Genomic DNA, 18,254 nt, shown 5'->3' with positions numbered 1-18,254 from the left:
ATGGCTCCCGCAGTGACGCTCCTCTCCTTCCTCAGGTGTCCTGTCAGCCTACACCTTGCTGCACAGTTCACTGGACTGCTGGGGGATTCATCTCCAGGGTCTCTGTTAATGGGCTGAATTGTGTCCCCTACAAAGACATGTTAAAGACCTAACCTCCAGTGCCTCAGAATGTGAGTTTATTTGGAAATAAGCTCATTAGAGATGCAATTAATTAAGATGGGGTCATACTGGAGTGGGGTGAGTCCTTAATCCAACATGACCAGCGTCCTTTTAAGAAGACACAGACACATGACGGGAGAATGCCATCTGATGGCAGAGGCAGAGGTTGAGTGTAGCTGCATGCTGAGAAATGCCCAGGATGGCCAGCAAGAACCAAAGGCCAGGAAGAGGCAAGGGAGGATTCTACTCAGAGTTTCTGAGGCAGCATGGCTCTGCCCAAACCTTGGTTTTGTACTTGTGGCCTCCAGAGCTGGGAGGGAACACATTTCTATGGTCTCAAGCCAAGTAGCTTGCAGCACTTGGTTCCAGGAGCCCTAAGAAAGTGGCGCCATCCCTACTGGGGCGGTGATGGATGGGCCAGCCTTCTGAGTGGGAACAGAGCTCCGGCAAGGTGGAGGACGGGGCGGGGATGTGAATATTTTTCCATATTTAAGGTTGAATATACTTTTCTCCTTATATCCTTACAATCCCTGGAGTGGAGGTGGAGGAGCAGGGAGAGGGAGAAAGTGGGTCACCAATCCTTATTTGGTCATATCTCCACAAGTTTCTGGGTTTCCGTTTCCACCAATACCACAGAGTTGTTTATTTGGCCAACAGCAGATCTTCCACCAGAGGGCTAGAGGGCCCCACACCTGCCCCGCGAGCTTTGTTTGCTTCTGTACTCATGTTGGGGAGGAAGCGACTGTGGTGCTTGATACGCATAGTGAAATGGAGGTTGCCACTGGCTTTGGCTCCAGCCCCTGAAGGAATGGGATGTGAGCCCCTCAAGGACAGCAGATGAAGCACTTTCTGGAATGCCCAGAAAATAGGGCTCCTGGCACATGGCAGAGGTGCTGCTAATCGTGTTCACATAGGAGAGCTTTGGGGCACCTGTCACAAGGACTTCTTTCTTCATCATTTCTTTGCACCTGGCGTTGTCAGTGAAATGAACAGTGCACGTACACACACGTGTATAGACAGCTTCCTATCAGCGGCCTGCTTTTACCAAAGCGCCACAAACGGCACCAAGAAACCCTGAAAATGCCACTTTCTTTTACGCACGACTAGCTCATGAACATCTCCTCCTTCCCTCTCAACCCCACGGTAATTCACTGCGATCAATGACTAGTCGATACTTTTTGAAGCACAAGTAATGAACTTGTTAGTATTTATTTTCAAACAACTATAAATCATCTCTTTACCAAGAATCGACTTTTTTTTTTTTTGACAGCCTTTTGTTCAGCTGTCATGCAATTTTATTTTCCCTTCTCTGGTACAAAATAATAACAGGCTTTTAAAGGCAAGTACATGATTAGGGTGAATAAATGCATTACCTCCAGCCTTTCTTCTTGATGATGCTCCCCAGAATCACTTCAGCCCTGGAAGGGAAACAGATAATGGCTTAGGATATGGTGTCCTGGAAACGCAAGAGTCAATCCAAAACCACAAGAGCCATTCCTTGTTTGAACTCTCAGTGCCTACATGTCCCGAAAATAGAAGCTGCTCTCGGCTAGTAGCACAGTTTCCGCTGTTTCTGCTTGTGCCTGCAGAATCCTGCTCCTGGAGCATTCCAGAAGCACCTGCCAAACCCTGACATGCTGGCAGGAGACCGCCTGTGGTCCTGATACTAAGAAACAACAGAGTCATTTGGCAACTTGGTGTTTTTGAACCACTGATCCCATATATAAATATCCTGCCTGGTGGAGTCCAATGGGAGTCAAGGTTTCCCTTCCGATTACTGTGGTCTTCCATTTCGACCAGGGAAGACGATGGGACTTTGCACCATTTAGACGAAGATACTGACTCCTGGGTGATCTTGCAGTATGAAAAAACCTCAAACAAAACAAACCATGTGGGGGTTTAGATGTCCCAAAGGCTAGGGTGCGGATGCAGCGGCCCACGTAGAGAACGTCCTGGGTTCTAGGACAAGGGCGGCCCCAGATGCAAGCTGGAGGGAGATGTAGACAAGCATTCTTCCCCTCCTCCCCTGCTGCCAGGGGTTGGTGGTGGAGACATGTACTGAAGACACCTCCACTCTCTTCTCCCTTCTTCCTACCTGGACCTAAAGTCAAGGAGACTAAAACTTTCTTGTAGATCCCTCCCAGTCAGACCAATGTTGTGAAAAGCAGCTGGGCCCTCCGAGGCTTTGGGAATGTGGAGATCCACGGACTTAGCACATTGTTCACCAGAGTCCTAGAGACAGGCCTGTCAGGCAGTCTGTCCGTGTGGACGACAGGTGGCCTAGGTGCTCCAGTTCTCTTCTGAGATGTGTTTGTCATGCCAGGGCACGGAGGGCATGGACCTTGAGGCCTCCCCAAGGGCACACTGCCCACATGGTCTGACCGAGCACTGAGTCCTCCTGTCTTAGGGCTCCAAACCTGCTCTCAGAAGAGCACAGGAAGGTTGAAGCTGGTGTGACTTCTCTAGCAGAAGGTCCTCTTACAGCCCTCTCTCAGCCCTCCCTGTCCTCTGAAGGGGGTCTGAAATGCCCTCCTATGAAACAGACTGAATTTCTTGGCATCTTTGAGGACCCCCTGTTTTAATCTCTGGCCTACTTGTTCTGCTAGGTGGAGGGATGAGCCTGCCAATAGGAAAAGCAGCCCCTGGTTCCCTGTAGAGAGGACCCTCCAGGTTCCCTCAGGGGGTAAGGAGCTATGAGATGTGGTTATGAAATAACAGGATGAGCTTGTGAACGACCACGCTGGAATCTGCTCGTTTACTTCCTCACTCCTATAGCCAACTCACATTTCTTGGCCTCCACTGCCACTACGCTGGTCCCAGCCACCTCTGCCCCTCGGGTATCCCAACCCATGGCCACTGTTCTCGGCCATTCTTCACACAGGGGCCAGGGGCAAGAAGGTCTGGGTGGACAGAGAGGGCCAGAGGCGGTCAATAGCCCCAGCTCTGAAGATGGGGATAGAGAACAGCAGAAAACCAGCGCCCTCAAAGCATGTGGGAAGGGCACACCCTTCTCACCACCTTCTCAGCAAACGTCCGGGCAGACTGTTGGTACCAAAAATGCCACTCGAGGGGACGCAAACAGGCACCGACTTACTTTCCAGCAGCATAGACTTCAGCAGTGTCAAAGAGATTCACTCCACTTTCGTAGGCAATTGTCATCAGCCGTTCAGCAACCTGCAAGAGGACGTGGAGGTGAGCAGAAAAGCCCAATGTTTTCCCCCCCCCGAGAAAGCAACTTTGTCTCCGGTAATCTTTTTTTTTTTTTTTAAAGATTTTATTTTTTAAAATTTTATTTATTTATGATAGTCACAGAGAGAGAGAGGCAGAGACACAGGCAGAGGGAGAAGCAGGCTCCATGCACTGGGAGCCCGACATGGGATTCGATCCCGGGTCTCCAGGATTGCGCCCTGGGCCAAAGGCAGGCGCCAAACCGCTGCGCCACCCAGGGATCCCAGTCTCTGGTAATCTCTAAGAACACTGGAGACTCGCTATAACCACTCCTTGTTGTTCTCAGCTGTATCACAGAACGAAACAAAAGAAGATTCAACCGGACATATGTGGGAGCACTGTTTCCTTTCTCTCCGACGTCAACTAGGCACTGAGGGATTTCCTTCAATGCTGGGCTAGGTCAGCCCTCGGGAGCATGGCGAGGTGAGGTGGATAGAGCCTCACTTCTCACGCTGCTTGGAAGATCTGGTTTGATGACCTTCTCCACAGCATCCTAATCTCTCTGACGAGGGGGATCAGTTGTACCACTGGCGACTCCCTTTCTCTTTTTCTCCTGTCTCTAAGCCAATAGGTTCTGGCAGCTGGGTGACTCCTGACCTAAAAGTCTGTGCCTCTTTTCCTCCAGGCTTAGTGGGCTGTGCTGATGAGCCAGAGATGAGATGGAGCCATAACTGCTGTAAAATTCATGCCTCCCGTGGGCCCACAAACCCCTAGCCACCATCACAGGGCCACCTGCCAGCTGGATGGTAGAGAGGCGGCAGTGAGCTGGCTCAGGGGCATCCGGCTCCCCACTGCTCCGCCTGCAAATACATCCCCATGCTCCCCCTTAACTTCCTTTGTGCTGCCGGATGCAAGGGTGCCAGGAACACCACCACGGCCAGAAGCAGCAGCCCGAGGGCCAGCCAGAGAGGGACGGCGATCAACAGCGGGGGAGACGACATTTTCTCATTTGGCTGATGGACTTCTTGGCTAACTGAAAATTAATACAGCTCAGGAATAATTAAAATTGATTTTTCCATTACGTTTCTGAGTGTGCGCTACCGTCGCTTCATCAGCAGCATTTCCAAGACAAACTCTTCCCCTGTTGTTTTTAAAATCGGCGTATCGAGAAAACTACTAGGCTAGCAAGAGGGGAGTCCACGCTCATCCTGCAGAATACTGGCCCTCAGAATGCAATTGCTGCTTTTATGCATAATTTTATGCAATTACTGGCTACCATGATGACGTTCACCCCAAGGAGAAATTAGAAGTTAAGACAGGCGTAGTGTCTTTCCCATCACGACAGCTCCACGTTTCAGAAATTGCCGGGTTCACACCGCGTGTTCTCCGTGCGCTTGGTCGCATCGCATACGAGGGGATCGTTACCGGGGAACGTGCGTCCGGTTACCCGCAGAGGAATCGAAGGGTAGGCCGGAGAAGCCTGGGTGGAGTTGGCCTACGCGACGGCTGACACGTGCCGCAACCGTGAGATGTCAAGGCCCCAATGCGGAAGAGCGGCCGCTGACCCAGGAGGCCTGTTTTCGGGCCTTGGGCGTACCGCACGGCTTACAGGACAACGCAACTCGGGCGAGGTTCCCCGGCCGCCCCGCTATTTTCGCTTTTTCATCCTCAAAAATGAAGACGACGCGGCTCACGCCCCCGCGACAGGCCTCGGCGGAAGCGGAAGTTCCCGCTGACATCCGGGCAGGGCAGGCGGAAGTAGCGGGGGTTGACGGGAGGTCAGGTGACACCTCTGGGCCAATGAGATGCGAGGACGGACTCGCTGAGGCTTCTGGGAGCACGTGTCCTCGTTCTTCTCGCAGAGCTTCTCGAGACGTGGCAGGCGTCCCCGGGGTTGGTGCCCTGAGCAAGGCTGGCGCCTCCGTGTGGCTCCCCGCGCCCCCCCCCCCCGGGATAAGGTCGCTGTGGAAGGAGCACGGGGCCGCGGGAGCCCTGGGAGCGCAGTGGGCCACGGACGGAGTCCACCCTGGGGCCGGCTCTCCGGCTCCACTTCGCGCGGGAAGACCAAGGTGACTTTCCCGGTGCGGGTCAGGCCGGCTTGGCCCGCGTGTATTGTTGCGTGCGGTCCAGAGCGCCGTGACTATCCTACTAGGTAAGAAAACGGAAGTAAAACTCTGAAGACCAAGTGCTGGAAGAGAGCGACCTTTCTACACTTGACCACAGTTAAGAAATAGGACACGAGTGACAGCTCTCTTCTTGGTCTGGTGATGAGGCCGGATCATCCCACGGGAGGCACCTCACGGCTGGGCCTAGGGTGGTATTTGCGCCCTTCGCTGTTGGATGCGTGGCCGACTTCGCCCCGTAATGGGGACATCGCCAGCCCCCGAGGCAGTCACAGCCCGGTCATGCCGGGATTCACAGTTTGCACCCGCTGTGTGCCGAGCCCGTCGGAAGCAGAGGGAAGGCCGAAGACCTGGGAAGGTGATTTCGTCGCGATTGGCCTGCGTTTTTCCCTCGTGGAAATGCTTGCGCTCCGGTGATTGAGCTGCTGGCGGGGCTGCGGCCTCCCCGGCCTTCTCATCGCTGTGCTTCTCTCTGCAGGACCCCCCCTCCGTTCCCGGGGCAGGAGGGGAGCAGGTCACAGCTGTTCTTTAGAAGGACAGAAGCTATTTGTCTGGTGACAGCCTTACCGTGCGGCTTTTGGAATTGTAATTTTCAAATGAGGGGTTTCAAAGGCCAGCCTTGCACACTTGGCCCCGGGCAAGCTGGGCTCATTGCAGTGGAGAGTGGAGACGGTGAAGAGGAGAGCAGACATGCAAGGGGAGGTGGTGCCCTTAACAGCTGGCCCCTCTGCTCCTAAAGCAAAGGTATTTTTGTCTTTTTCTCCTGCAGCGAGCGAAACAGGTAGTAGAAGGTTGTGCGCTTGCTGGACACAGTGGATTCTTGGTTTTAGATCCCGCTCCCTGTCACCTACTTTGTATCTGACCTATGTCTGTGGCCACGGTTTTGCTGTTTGTGGACTTGCCTCTGTGCCTTCTCCATACACACTACCTGATGCCAGTCTGAGGGCCCTGTGATGACCAGCCCAGATGTTCCTGCAGAACTGGAGGACTTACTCTCCAGACTGCTAGGAAGGCTGCCATCAGATGGCCCGCAGCTGTCAGTTCCTGCTGGAAATTGCTGTTGGCTAAAGGCAGTCGCCTAGGCCAAGGCGAGACCTGCTTCCCAGGGCAGACTCTCTCCAATGACTGGTCACACAGAGGATATAAATACCCAGTCCTCTTGTCCCAATCTGGAACACTCTACATGGCCAGCTCAGCTTTGGACCTCTCCATGGGGTCAGCTGTGGTCATGGCCAAGACTGCACCATGGCCTGACTTTCTAATAACTGTTCTGTGTGCTAACTTCCAGTGTGATCTACTTTCCAAGGGATCCCCCATGTGACAAACTCTATGGTGACCTATGCCCACTATGGGGAACAGGCATTCAGACGGAGGAGAATGTGTGGATAAGACGCCTACCCCCAGGATCTAGTAAATAACACTGGTTACCTTGGGAGCTGTGGAAAAGACCCTCTGAAAAAAAAAAAAAAAGAAAAAAGACTCTCTGTTCCCGCAAGCTTCTCCCTAGGAATGGTAGTAAGAACTACCTTTATAAAGGGCTTGTTCTGGGCCAGGCACCAGGCTGAGCACTTCGTAGGCATCATCTCATTAATCTGACTTGTGATCCTGCTGAGTAGGGGCTATCACCTGCGTTTCACTGATGTGGCAACTGTTAGTAAATGTTAGTAAATCCAGTGGCAGAATGGACTGGATCCCACTGAGTGTCTCTGCTCAGACATTATATCACAGATTCCTCAGTGGTGTTGCAGGAAGATGGAGAAGGATCAGAGGGACTTGAGGACATTGTCACTGGGGAGTTATTGATGCTCAATGCCTGCATGACTCACTTATGCCATGACGATATTCCTTAAAGTCAATGATAAGAATATCACTTTGGTAAGCGCTGTTTTGAATGTATAAACAGAGACTTAGAGAACTTTTATGGTAAATAAATTCTTACAGCTGCCGTTATTGGGTGTCTGCTTCCTACCAGTCAAGGGTTATATAAATATTTCACATGTATAGCATGGTTCATCCTTTCAACAGATCTCCAAAGTTAAAGTTTATCATCCCATTTCACATCAGAGGAACTGAGGTTCAGAGAGGTTGGATCTGCTTGCTCAAGCCGAGGTGAAATCCCATTCTAAAAAGGAAAAGTCCCTGCAACCTAGGATCCAACTGATCAGTTGGTCACCCTAGGTGGAGCTAAAACACACACACACACACACACACCCGCAATGAAATCTTCTCATAAAGCGACTAAATATTAGTGCCAGATTGGTTTGTTCTCTAACAATTGGGTCTGCACATATAATAGATTGAAAGCCTCAAGGGCTATTAATAGTCTGAATGTGAAAAATTCAAGAAGCAGGATCGAACTGAAAATAATCTTTGATTCAATCTTAACCATTTCCTGTGATTAAAACATTATCCTTATAAAATGCCAGGACCCCAAGAATACTTCCACTACACAGCTTTACATTTTCTTCAATCACCAAAATGGAAGCCAAGGAAACTTACCTCATCTGAAATTTGACCTCCAAATGTCACCCATGTTCCTAGAAAAGAATAAATATTTGCACATTATTTATAATCATTTTTCTAATATTATGCACAACGAGAGGAAGCACTTTTTCTTACAGGGCTACTTCAGTAGGCTGTTCCCAAAGGTATCCAGATAAGGGGAGTGTCTAGATGAAGTTCAGCCTTTCGCCTCCCCTCAGGAAATACTCCAGTAGGAGTCTGCATCCCTCTGCAGGAAGGGATGCCTGTTTGTACTCCAAGACCTCTTATATGCTAATGGCAGCCCTGGCCTACAAAATGCTTTTCCTTCTGATAGAGGACCATGAATGATAGTGCAAGAGTACAGCACTACCAAGCCCGTTTTGGCTGCACAGGCAATTTTCCTGAAGCCACTCATTCTGAAGGTACAAGGGAAAAGGTACATGAAGCCACCATTTCTGAAAACGAAGGTAAGACCTTGTGTTAAAGAAGGGCTCTTCCGTTCTTCATCTCCAACGAGGGACTCTGTTTTGTATTCCCTATGACCTTTCACAAGGAATCCTCTCAGATGTCCATCCAGTCCCCACTTTCACCCCCTGTAAGTGACAATGAAGCACCTTCTCTGTTATAACCCACTCCTCTGGAATGGAAATCTCTGTTGGTTTGGGAGTGGATGCAAGAGCTGGAATGAGGATTGGGAAGATGGGGAGAGAGGCATAAACAACAGCCAAATATTTGCATTTGTGAAGCAGCAGGGAAGCAGACACTGGTACTTGCCATGCCATTCTACGGTCACCACCATCATTCATTCCCAAGTCGATCCATTTTTTTGTTTTTAGCCCTGATTATATGCTGGGCAAAGGCATTACTCCCGGGTGCTTGGGACAGTGAGGTAATCGACCTAGTTCTTTTCCAGGAGCTCAGTTTACAATACTACAAAGCTAGACTGAGGCAAACACAAGGCAGTAAGGGAGAGAGTGCTCTATCTAGACTGGAGGGTGATGGTACTCTAGAAAGACTTCTTGGGAGAGGTGACACTTGGGTTGAGTTGCAAAGGAGGTAACTGAATGATGAAGGAAAGAACAGGCATTCCAGGTCTGGATAGGAGCCCAAGCAAGGTAAGAGGGTGATAGGGGTCAGTGTGGGGTGACAGACGTCAGCATGTGCTGACAAGCTGTGGTGGGCCACTAAGCAGAGTAAGACAACATGATGCAGAGGTGGGGGGGGGGGGAGTGGACAGGAGCGAGAGCCGGGGCACAACAGGTGCTCGTGGCACATACAGAGGAGTGTGTTTGGAGTCATATGTTTCACGTTTTGCAACAGTCATAGCATTTATAAACACCTTACAAATGCTGACAGTACACTAAGAAATGTCTATGCAGTCATCTCTAATCAACTTAGCAAACTTATAAGGTAGTTGTGTTATCCCCACTTCCAGGTGAAGAATCTGTCAACCAGACTAGTAAGTGAAATACCCAGGATTCCCCAAACAGGCCTGGCTTCAAGAAGGCGATCCTTTTCACTACATCTCACTGCCTCGTTAGGATATTTCCAAATTAATTACGGCATTTGGATTCCATACTCCATAGAAACACGCTGATGTAATTGTACCTTTTCTCTTCTTAGTTCTCCGGAACTATAACAAAAGTAGGATACAAATTGTTTTACTGTTCCACTGACATCTCCAGAAGTTACTGATGGGCAGCCCACACTTGCAGATTTGTGTTGCCTGGCTAGAGCAATGTTGACCCTCTTGGTATTTTAATAAATTTTGACTAAGGTACATAATTTAAATAATTAGGAAATTTTTCTTTAAAGTATCTGATTCCCAGCTTCTCTTGCAACAGAAGGCTGGTGTCCCCCCCAAGGCAGACATGCCCTGAATCAGAGGGGCAGTGCTCCCTGGGGAAGGGTTTCATGCTCCCTAGTTCATGAAAGCCCACATACCTTCCTTTGCATCCCACACTGGAATCAAATAGCAGTTGTTAATTACTGCTGGATTTTTTCCTTTTTTTTTTTTTTACCGTAAAGTTAAGAAAAAGGTGAGTTTGTGTATCTCCTAAGAAAGAGATGAGTATCACCCCCCCCAAAAAAAAGATAGGAGTGTGCTTTTTTGGGGAGCTTGGGGAGTTGGATGGGAAGGCTATTCAAACAAAGAACATGCACAGAAAAATAACAACTTAAGGCACCATAAAAAACCAGCCATGACCAGTGTACCGGAAAGATGGGCGTTGAAGAACTTAATGGATTGAAAAAATGGTAGCGTTTGTTTTTGAATGAGAATAAAATAAACGATCTCCTGTGAAATGTAGTTCTCTATTAAAGAAAAAATTGCCCGGGCATCAAAACCTTTTTACAGACAATGCTTTTTATAAGAGTCTCTTTTGAATGCAGCAGAAATTATGTGTCCAGAGCATAAACAAGCATTTGCAAACCTTAGCTTAACCGGAAACATAACCAGAAACATCGTAGCTCAGCATGTTACAAATACGGTTGAGAACTTTCAAGATAAGTTAAATTATTGGTGGCACTTTCTGTTGCAGCAAATGAGAACACGGCTGTGAATAATTGCAGACCATTAGCTCTATTTATTTGTGATGGGGGCAGAATTTTGGTGGGGTCAGAGAGCTTTTAGACAAGGAGTCCCTGAAAGGCAAAACATCAGGAAATGGCTTACTTTGCAATGAGCACGTTTTCAAACCATGGGATGTAGAACGCACTGTTGCAAGTTCCAAGTGTTACTGCACACCAGGCTCTCAACAGAGGATAGGGTCGATGTTGGATTTGTCAAGCCACAAATCCAAGGTAGCGGTATTTGGTAGGGGCATTATACCCAAGGCCATTAGTTTCATCACTCATTAGGAATTGCTTTGGGCTAAAAAGCTGAAATGGGACAAGTAATTAGTACCACGAATTAGCTATTCTTCTGTATCTTGGAGCAAAATCAGGTCAGTGTTGGTTGATAAATTTCCTGGCTTCCTTGTGCTGTGATACTGCAGAGATTTCTTTTAACTGTTCATGTCATGAGAGGAAATACTCTTATCTCCACTTAACCACAAAGATTGGCTCAAAGTTGCAAGCTGCTTACTGATACTACAGTTCACTTACACCTTTTGAATATTTTTCTATGGGGCATTTGCAAGTTGTTTGTGCAAATGTCTCATTTGCTTCTCTCAGTCCTGGCAAAATTGGAGTCTTTGGGAAATTCATTTGGTTAGGAATAACATCATCTACTTTCTTAGGTTGAAATCAGTTTCTGGAAATGAAAATAATAGTTTGAAATTCATTCTCCCAAACAGGACCATTGAATACTGGATTTCAAACTTTATGAAAAGAAACTGCCATTATTTAGCTTACCTTTCTTAATTTTTATCTTCTTATTTTTTTAAGTAGGGTCCATGCCCAACATGGAGCCCAGTGTGGGGCTTGAACTCACAATCTAGAGATCAAGACCTGAGCTGAGATAGAGAGATGCTTAACCAACTGAGCCACCCAGCTGCCCCAGCTAATTTTTGATAGAACAAATGAAGGACTATGATTTAAAGTTATTGCACAGTAGTACCAAATGGTACCAAACACTGAATATGATAATGTTGAAAGCTGGAATTATACACACATCTTGGAGGAATCACCTTATTGGCAAGAACCATTTACAGAGATGTGATCCATGTTGGGAGAGCCTACGTTTAGGAGAAGCTTTATCCCAAAATGAATAAAGAAAACCCCCTACCTACCACCCCCGTTGAAGTATTTAATGCTATATTCCGTATACCACAGTGAAAATACTTGGAGCCTGACTGATATTTTGGTTCAGAAGAAATCAATGTCAGGCTTCTGATTTCACATCAAAGCAGTAATGAATTTGTGGAAAAAAAAAAAACAGAAATCATTGTTAATCTTTTTCAGCTAGTTAAAAAACCTTTAATATAAAAAGAATATGGGTATCATATATACATTTACATTAAGTTACATGCCCATGCTATAGCTTAGCAAAAATAAAGAATGGTGACATTTCTGGAACCCTGTTATTCTTACGTTCTGCTTACTTTGTTCAGGTCTGCTACCTCCCTGGTCCTTCTGACATTTCCTACTTATTTATCTTACAGTTATTTGCTTACAAACTTTCACATTTTTTACTAGGGAGTAAGCTGTCTGAGGGTTAAGATTCTACTCCATTCATCTTATGTGCACAGCCCTAAAAGGTAAGTCAGTCCTTAGTGGATGGTCAACAAGTTTTCATTAAATTAGGCTGAATTGCCTTTTTGACTGTTAATCTACAAAATACTGGGAGAGTTTCCCACCAAACATGTTTATTGACTTGTAGAAACATGAGTAATGCTCGTTAACAGCTCTTCTGGTCCCTAGGTGATTGATGTGTTTCTCCCTGCCCCCAGGAACCCACCTAGCCAAACCAGCCAAACTCCCTCCCTGAGAAGTACAAGGGAAGGTCCTTCTCCCAGACTGCAAGGCCCCCAGTGAGGAGGGGGTGGGACCCTATAGGCAGAGTTCACCAGCCACCCCCAATGAAGAACTAGCGCTTATAAACAGGACCTGTACCCTTCTGAGGGTGAGAGATCAAGCAGCAGCCTTCCAGACAGGAGAACGCTGCTTGTTTGATTTTACTCTTTACTTCTCCCCTCCAGAAGATATAAAGTGGTTTATTAGTTAATAGGATTCTCAAAAACCCTCTGTGACAAGTTTCTTAATCATTTTTCTGCCTCTAATGAGAACATGCCTTCTTGAGACCTAGTATATAGTGTATGATTATTTCACTGTGAAATCTCAAATTAGTGGGATGTTACTTAGAAGATAATTTTACTCAACTGACACTTGTTATTTCTAGCCTTTCAAAAGCAGAGTAGAAAGAGAACGTCGAATTGTTACTGTCTTCTGATAAAACTCCTTTATACACCAAGGGACATATGCTTTGAAAATCTGTTTGTATCCAATGCATAAAGCTACCATGGCATAGAAAAATGATTCAACTGTAAAAAAAGAAAACTGCTTTGCACATGCATGCCTGTGCGCACTGCGTGCACACTCACTTCCCCCTCCCCCACTATCTCAGTTACTTAGTTGCCTTGTTGGTGGTTTACAGGATGATTGCTTCTTGTTATTCAGGAGATATGTTGTTTATCATTTAATAACCTCCTTGTTTGAGTATGAAGAGATATTTAGACATTTAGATGTAATAATGTTCGTTCAAGTCAGCTACCTCACTGGCCCTTTAACATCCAGATTATCATAGTGCAGTTAATCAAAACCAGGATATTTTTTAAAAAGCAAGATATTAACATTGGTACAGTACTGTTAACTAAATTGCAGGTGCCTTCTGAATTTCAGTGTCTTTTTCTGTCCCAGCATCCTGTGCAGGATCCAACATTGCATTTAGTTGTCTCCTTAGTCTCCTTGGATCCATGACAGTTCCTGAGTCTTCCCTTGTCTTTCATGACCCTGACATTTCTGAAAAGTACTAGTCAGGTACATTGTACAATGTCCCTCAACCTAGGTTTGAACATTTTAAGGTTATAGATTTGGTGACTTTCTTTTATATATTGGAGTTTGACCTGCTTATGGTTTGAGATTTCTTTAATAACTATTAAGAAGGGAATGATTAATGCAATTGTGATATTTATTACCTATTTAATATTTATATATATGATATTATGTATTTACAGTGACTTTTCTGTACTCTTTCATTCAACTAGTATTAATTGAGTATACCATGTACTTAATTACCAGAATACACCATTGAACAAAACTAAAAATTATTTCTGGAGATTTATAAGGAAAAATAAAATAATAAGAAAAATTAAATATACAATACTTATTTATGAATGTTAATTTTGTAAGTAAAATATAAAGTACATAGTGCTTACTGATGAATGTTAGAGTCATTTTTATAAGGCAGGGCTAGGGTATATGAAATGTCAGGGAGTGAGCGTTGAGATTTTAGATAGGGTGGCCAGATGAAGTTCACAAAGACAGTGGCTTTTGAGAAAAGATCCAAAGAAAGTAGAAGAGCTCACCATGCAGCCACCTGGAGGAAGAGTATTCCAATTTCAGGGTGAACTATGCGGAGCGGGGCTTGTTGCATGTTCAGGGTCAATGAGGAGGCCCATGTGGGCAAAGAAGAAAAAGTGAGGTCCAAGGAGTCAGAGAACAAATCATGTAGGGTCATTAGTCTGAGTCTGAAACACCGAGCACCAATTAGGAGGCTGTTGTGATAATACAGGTGAGATAGGACAGTGGTTTGGTTTCAGATTGTAGTAGTGAGGATGGTGAGAAGTACTTGAATTTTGGATACTTTTTGAAGGAGAGCCTATAGGATTTGCAGATTAAAAGGATGTGGAGTATGAGAGAAGGTGAGACTTTAAGGACAACAGCAAGGTCAAAGGAAGGGGAGAATGGAGAACTAGTTCAACACATTTCATTGTGGATTTAACAATTCTTGTTTTGCAAGTAGAGCACATGTCAACTCTAGGTAGTCAAGGCTGGCCAAATATTTGGTCAAAGGGTATTTACTGTAGAAGTGTGTAGAGTTACTAATCTGTTACATCACTGAAAGTTTACGGTTCAAGATTCAAACCCCAGATCTCATCGACATTAGACAACTCACTGGGCAAAACTAATGTGTTCACTATCTCATTTGTATAGAATTATTCCTAGAGAGGGGTGGAGTTGGACATAGGTGCATCCCCCCAAACCACATTGGAAAGCAAGAAACCATGTGAGTCCAAGACTGATATGGAGGAGGGGGGACTAAGCTATTAGCTATCACCTGAGATCAGGTCCAGGGCCTTACCCAGCGTGCACTTTCCTGTGTGAGCTTTGGGCTGAGTCTTCTGGGAATGGAACCTTTTCTCATGTCCTTGTCCCTGGGAAATCCCACTTATTGTTCAGTATCTAGCCTCAGAATTCAGTGCTGCGGGACACAGTTCCATAACACTTCCCTTGATGAGTCAGAATGAGTATTTTAGTATCTTAGGTCCCGTTCCAACCTCTTGATTTCTAGTTTCCTTACACACAAAATTTGGAACTTCAAGCTTCCTTCATCTTTATGATTTTATGATTCTGTGGTTGGATTTTGAGGGGAGAAGTCATCACCCCATTCACTCTTCTCCTGCCACTTTGAACAAACCAGTCTTACTGTACTGACAACATTGCTTTTGTACCTAGCTAATTTATTTTCTCATAGGACTTTCCCATCAATTGTCCTGAGGGCAAGGACGAAGTTTAATTTTTTAATCCTAGCCACTGAAGTGGAGCCTGCATACAGTATGTACTTAATAATCCATTTGTTGAATCCATAAATAAACATTTTAAAACCATGGACATTCTAGCCCTAGTAAGAAGGGGGTCTCTAACCCAAGAACACGTACAGCATGTTGGTTGCTTCCCTCACTCACTACCCTGGATGAGTGGTTTTCAGTTCTGGCTGCACATTTGCATTGCCTGGGGAGCTTTAAATGGTGGCCTTTAATGGCCCATCACTAGATCAGTTAAATCAGAATCTCTGGGGACAGGATCTTGGCATCAGAATTTGTAAAAGGTGCTGAGATAATTCCAATTGCAGCCAGGGATGAGGACCACAGTTCTAGACTCTTCCCATGGTGAGATTTTAGTATGTCCTCCTTTTCTTTATACCTGTGTGGCTGCTACAGATCAACTAAATACTGATCTGTGTCTGTGTGCCTGGGATATGGCTCAAGATCCTGTCTTGTTCCAATGGCGCAGACAAAACGTTCTTCCTTGTTCTGGTTTTGCATCTGTTGATGTTTTCCACAGAGCCTGGCCCTTATTTTTGGATCCAAGCTGCAGCCTGGTTTTTCATTTTTGGCTTCTAGTGTATTGCTAATGAGCATCTGGCCCAAGTTAACAAATATGATAACAACTTAGCCTTTTCTTTTTTGATTACCTCTTCTTGCAAGAACCAGTAATACCACTCCAGCTCTGGGGAAAGCGGGAGGTTGAGGGGGTGCTTTCACACCTGCACTTTAATAAATGAGCTTGAAATAGCACTGAAAGTAGGTAAGGAAGTGGTAAAGGCCATGTGGAAGAAAAGTGGGCTTTCAGGCAGGTAAAGTGCAAGTAGTATTCCCATTTATAGGCAACTCTGTAAGATCTGAAGAATCTCCATATTTTATAGATGAGGAAGCAGAGTGGTAGGGAAGTATCTTTCCACAGTTGGTTAGTTGTGGGGTGTCCAATGCCATGGTTTCTCCCAGCCCCATGCTGCTTTCTGGTAGTGATGCCTCCCCCCAAGGTCCCTCTATTCTGTTCCAGACAAGTGGTACGTATAGTGTGTGCTCTAAATTCTTGTAATAATACCCCGCTTTCATAAAACAACCAAGGTTCTTTACTCTGCCAAATGCCTCCTCCACTGAACCTTCCTTATAAGTTTTACACCAGTTTCTGCCCCCAAATTGCCACATCTGTGAAGAATGGCATACACGTGCCCCCAGTCTTCTGAGCCACCTACATGGTCCCACGTTTTCTCAACTCAACCCGAGGACAAGTTTTAACTTGTTTTCCTATAAGCCCTCACACACAGAACCTTTCTGGGCTTTAAGCTCTCAAAGCCTTATGAACCTTAGAGCCAAGGCTAAGGGCCAGGCAATAATGAGGTGTGCCTGTGGTTGAAGGAATTCTGGGGCAGGGTGTACCGGCAGGCAAAGCAGTGGCAAAGGGGAGCTGGTCTTAGACTAGGGCCAGGTTGGACTTCCCAGAAAAACCTATGAAAAGTTGAACCCTGGGGCTTCTCTTAAAGCCTATGTGTAGCCTTGAAGTTGTGAGGGTTAAATGGCTGGAACTGACATTAGGTTCTTCATGATCCTTATTAAGAATGTACAAATATTTGATATTTTCCTTCTTTCTTTGATTTAAAGTTTTATGTACTTCAGTGTGAAGGGATACTGCTAGGTCCACTCTAAGATTTGTTATAAGGCAAATCTGCCTGGAACCATTTTGTTTTAGTTTCTCCATGAATCTGATCAGTAAAAGTTTAAAGACAAGAATGTAGCGGTGGAAGTATTGGATGCAGGATTGGGGCATGAAGTTTAGAAGAGGCAGCTTTGCGTTATAAGGCTGAACTGTGGGGTTTACATTACTTAATGGGCTGTTGTGAACAAACATAGGAATGAAATTTCACTGCCCTACATCTTCCATCAGGAAACAATGACCCACTCCCCACATTTAGATGTCTGAGTGATACATAGTAAGAAAACACTATTGAGGTGCCTCAAAAAGTTAAAAATAGAGCTACCTTATGATCCAGCAATTGAATTACTAGGTATTTACCCCAAACATACAAATGTAATCATCCAGAGAGGCACCTGCACCCCAATGTTTATAGCAGCAGTGTTCACAGTAGCCAAACTATGGAAAGAGCCCAGATGTCCACTGACAGATGAATGGATAAAGAAGTTATATATATATAATGGAATATTACTCAGCCATCAAAAAAATTAAATCTTGCTGTTTACAATGTGGATAGAACTAGAGGGTATTATGCTAAGTGAAATAAGTCAATCAGAGAAAGACAACTATCATATGACCTCACTCATATATTTAAGAAACAAAACAAAGGAGTGTAGAGGAAGGGAAGGAAAAATAAAGATGAAATCGGAGAGGGAGATAAACCATAAGAGACTTTTTTTTTTTTTTTCCATAAGAGACTCTTTATCATAGGAAACAAACTGAGGGTTGCTGGAGGGGAGGGGGCTGGGCAAATGGAGTAACTGGTGATGGACATTAAGGAGGGCATGTGATGTAATGAGCACTGGGTATTTTTTTTTAATTTTTTTATTTATTTATGATAGTCACAGAGAGAGAGAGAGAGAGGCAGAGACATAGGCAGAGGGAGAAGCAGGCTCCATGCACCGGGAGCCCGATGTGGGATTCGATCCCGGGTCTCCAGGATCGCGCCCTGGGCCAAAGGCAGGCGCCAAACCGCTGCGCCACCCAGGGATCCCAGCACTGGGTATTATATACAACTGATGAATCACTGAATTCTACCTCTGAAACTAATAATACACTATATCTTAATCGAATTTAAATAAAATTAAGTTAAAAATAAATCCATAGCTTAAGCTCCTTAAATTTCCTTACCTAGATATGACTCCCAAATTGATTGATTTAACACCTTGAGCCTATTAAAAGTTAAAGCCAAGAAGATTCTTAGGTGAGTTTTTTTCCAGTATGTTTTTTGTGCCCACACTATTGAAGTGAATATTATAATTTTTATAACCAGAAGCATTTAAAAAAAAATCATTACTTCACTGGGAAATCCATTCATAAACAAGGATTTCAATAAATTATAGC

General features: G+C 45.4%; 1 protein-coding gene across 4 annotated transcripts in view; it reads right to left on the bottom strand.

Annotated features, from left to right (window-relative positions):
• Nucleotides 1-18,254, bottom strand: part of KCNAB1 (potassium voltage-gated channel subfamily A regulatory beta subunit 1) — a 359,570-nt gene that overhangs the window by 69,160 nt on the left and 272,156 nt on the right. For all 4 annotated transcript variants that reach the window (XM_025436028.3, XM_025436029.3, XM_049099888.1 and 1 more), the window contains 3 exons: nucleotides 7,950-7,987; nucleotides 3,254-3,333; nucleotides 1,533-1,577 (listed from right to left, as the gene is read on the bottom strand). In XM_025436028.3, coding sequence (XP_025291813.1) covers nucleotides 1,533-1,577; nucleotides 3,254-3,333; nucleotides 7,950-7,987 — 163 coding nt within the window. The remainder of the gene's footprint in view (nucleotides 1-1,532; nucleotides 1,578-3,253; nucleotides 3,334-7,949; nucleotides 7,988-18,254) is intronic.

The sequence above is a fragment of the Canis lupus genome, chromosome 23 (assembly GCF_003254725.2).
Source record: "Canis lupus dingo isolate Sandy chromosome 23, ASM325472v2, whole genome shotgun sequence".
Classification (NCBI taxonomy): domain Eukaryota; kingdom Metazoa; phylum Chordata; class Mammalia; order Carnivora; family Canidae; genus Canis; species Canis lupus.
Note: the sequence above shows the minus strand (reverse complement) of the source record. Positions and strands in the feature narration are given on the sequence as shown.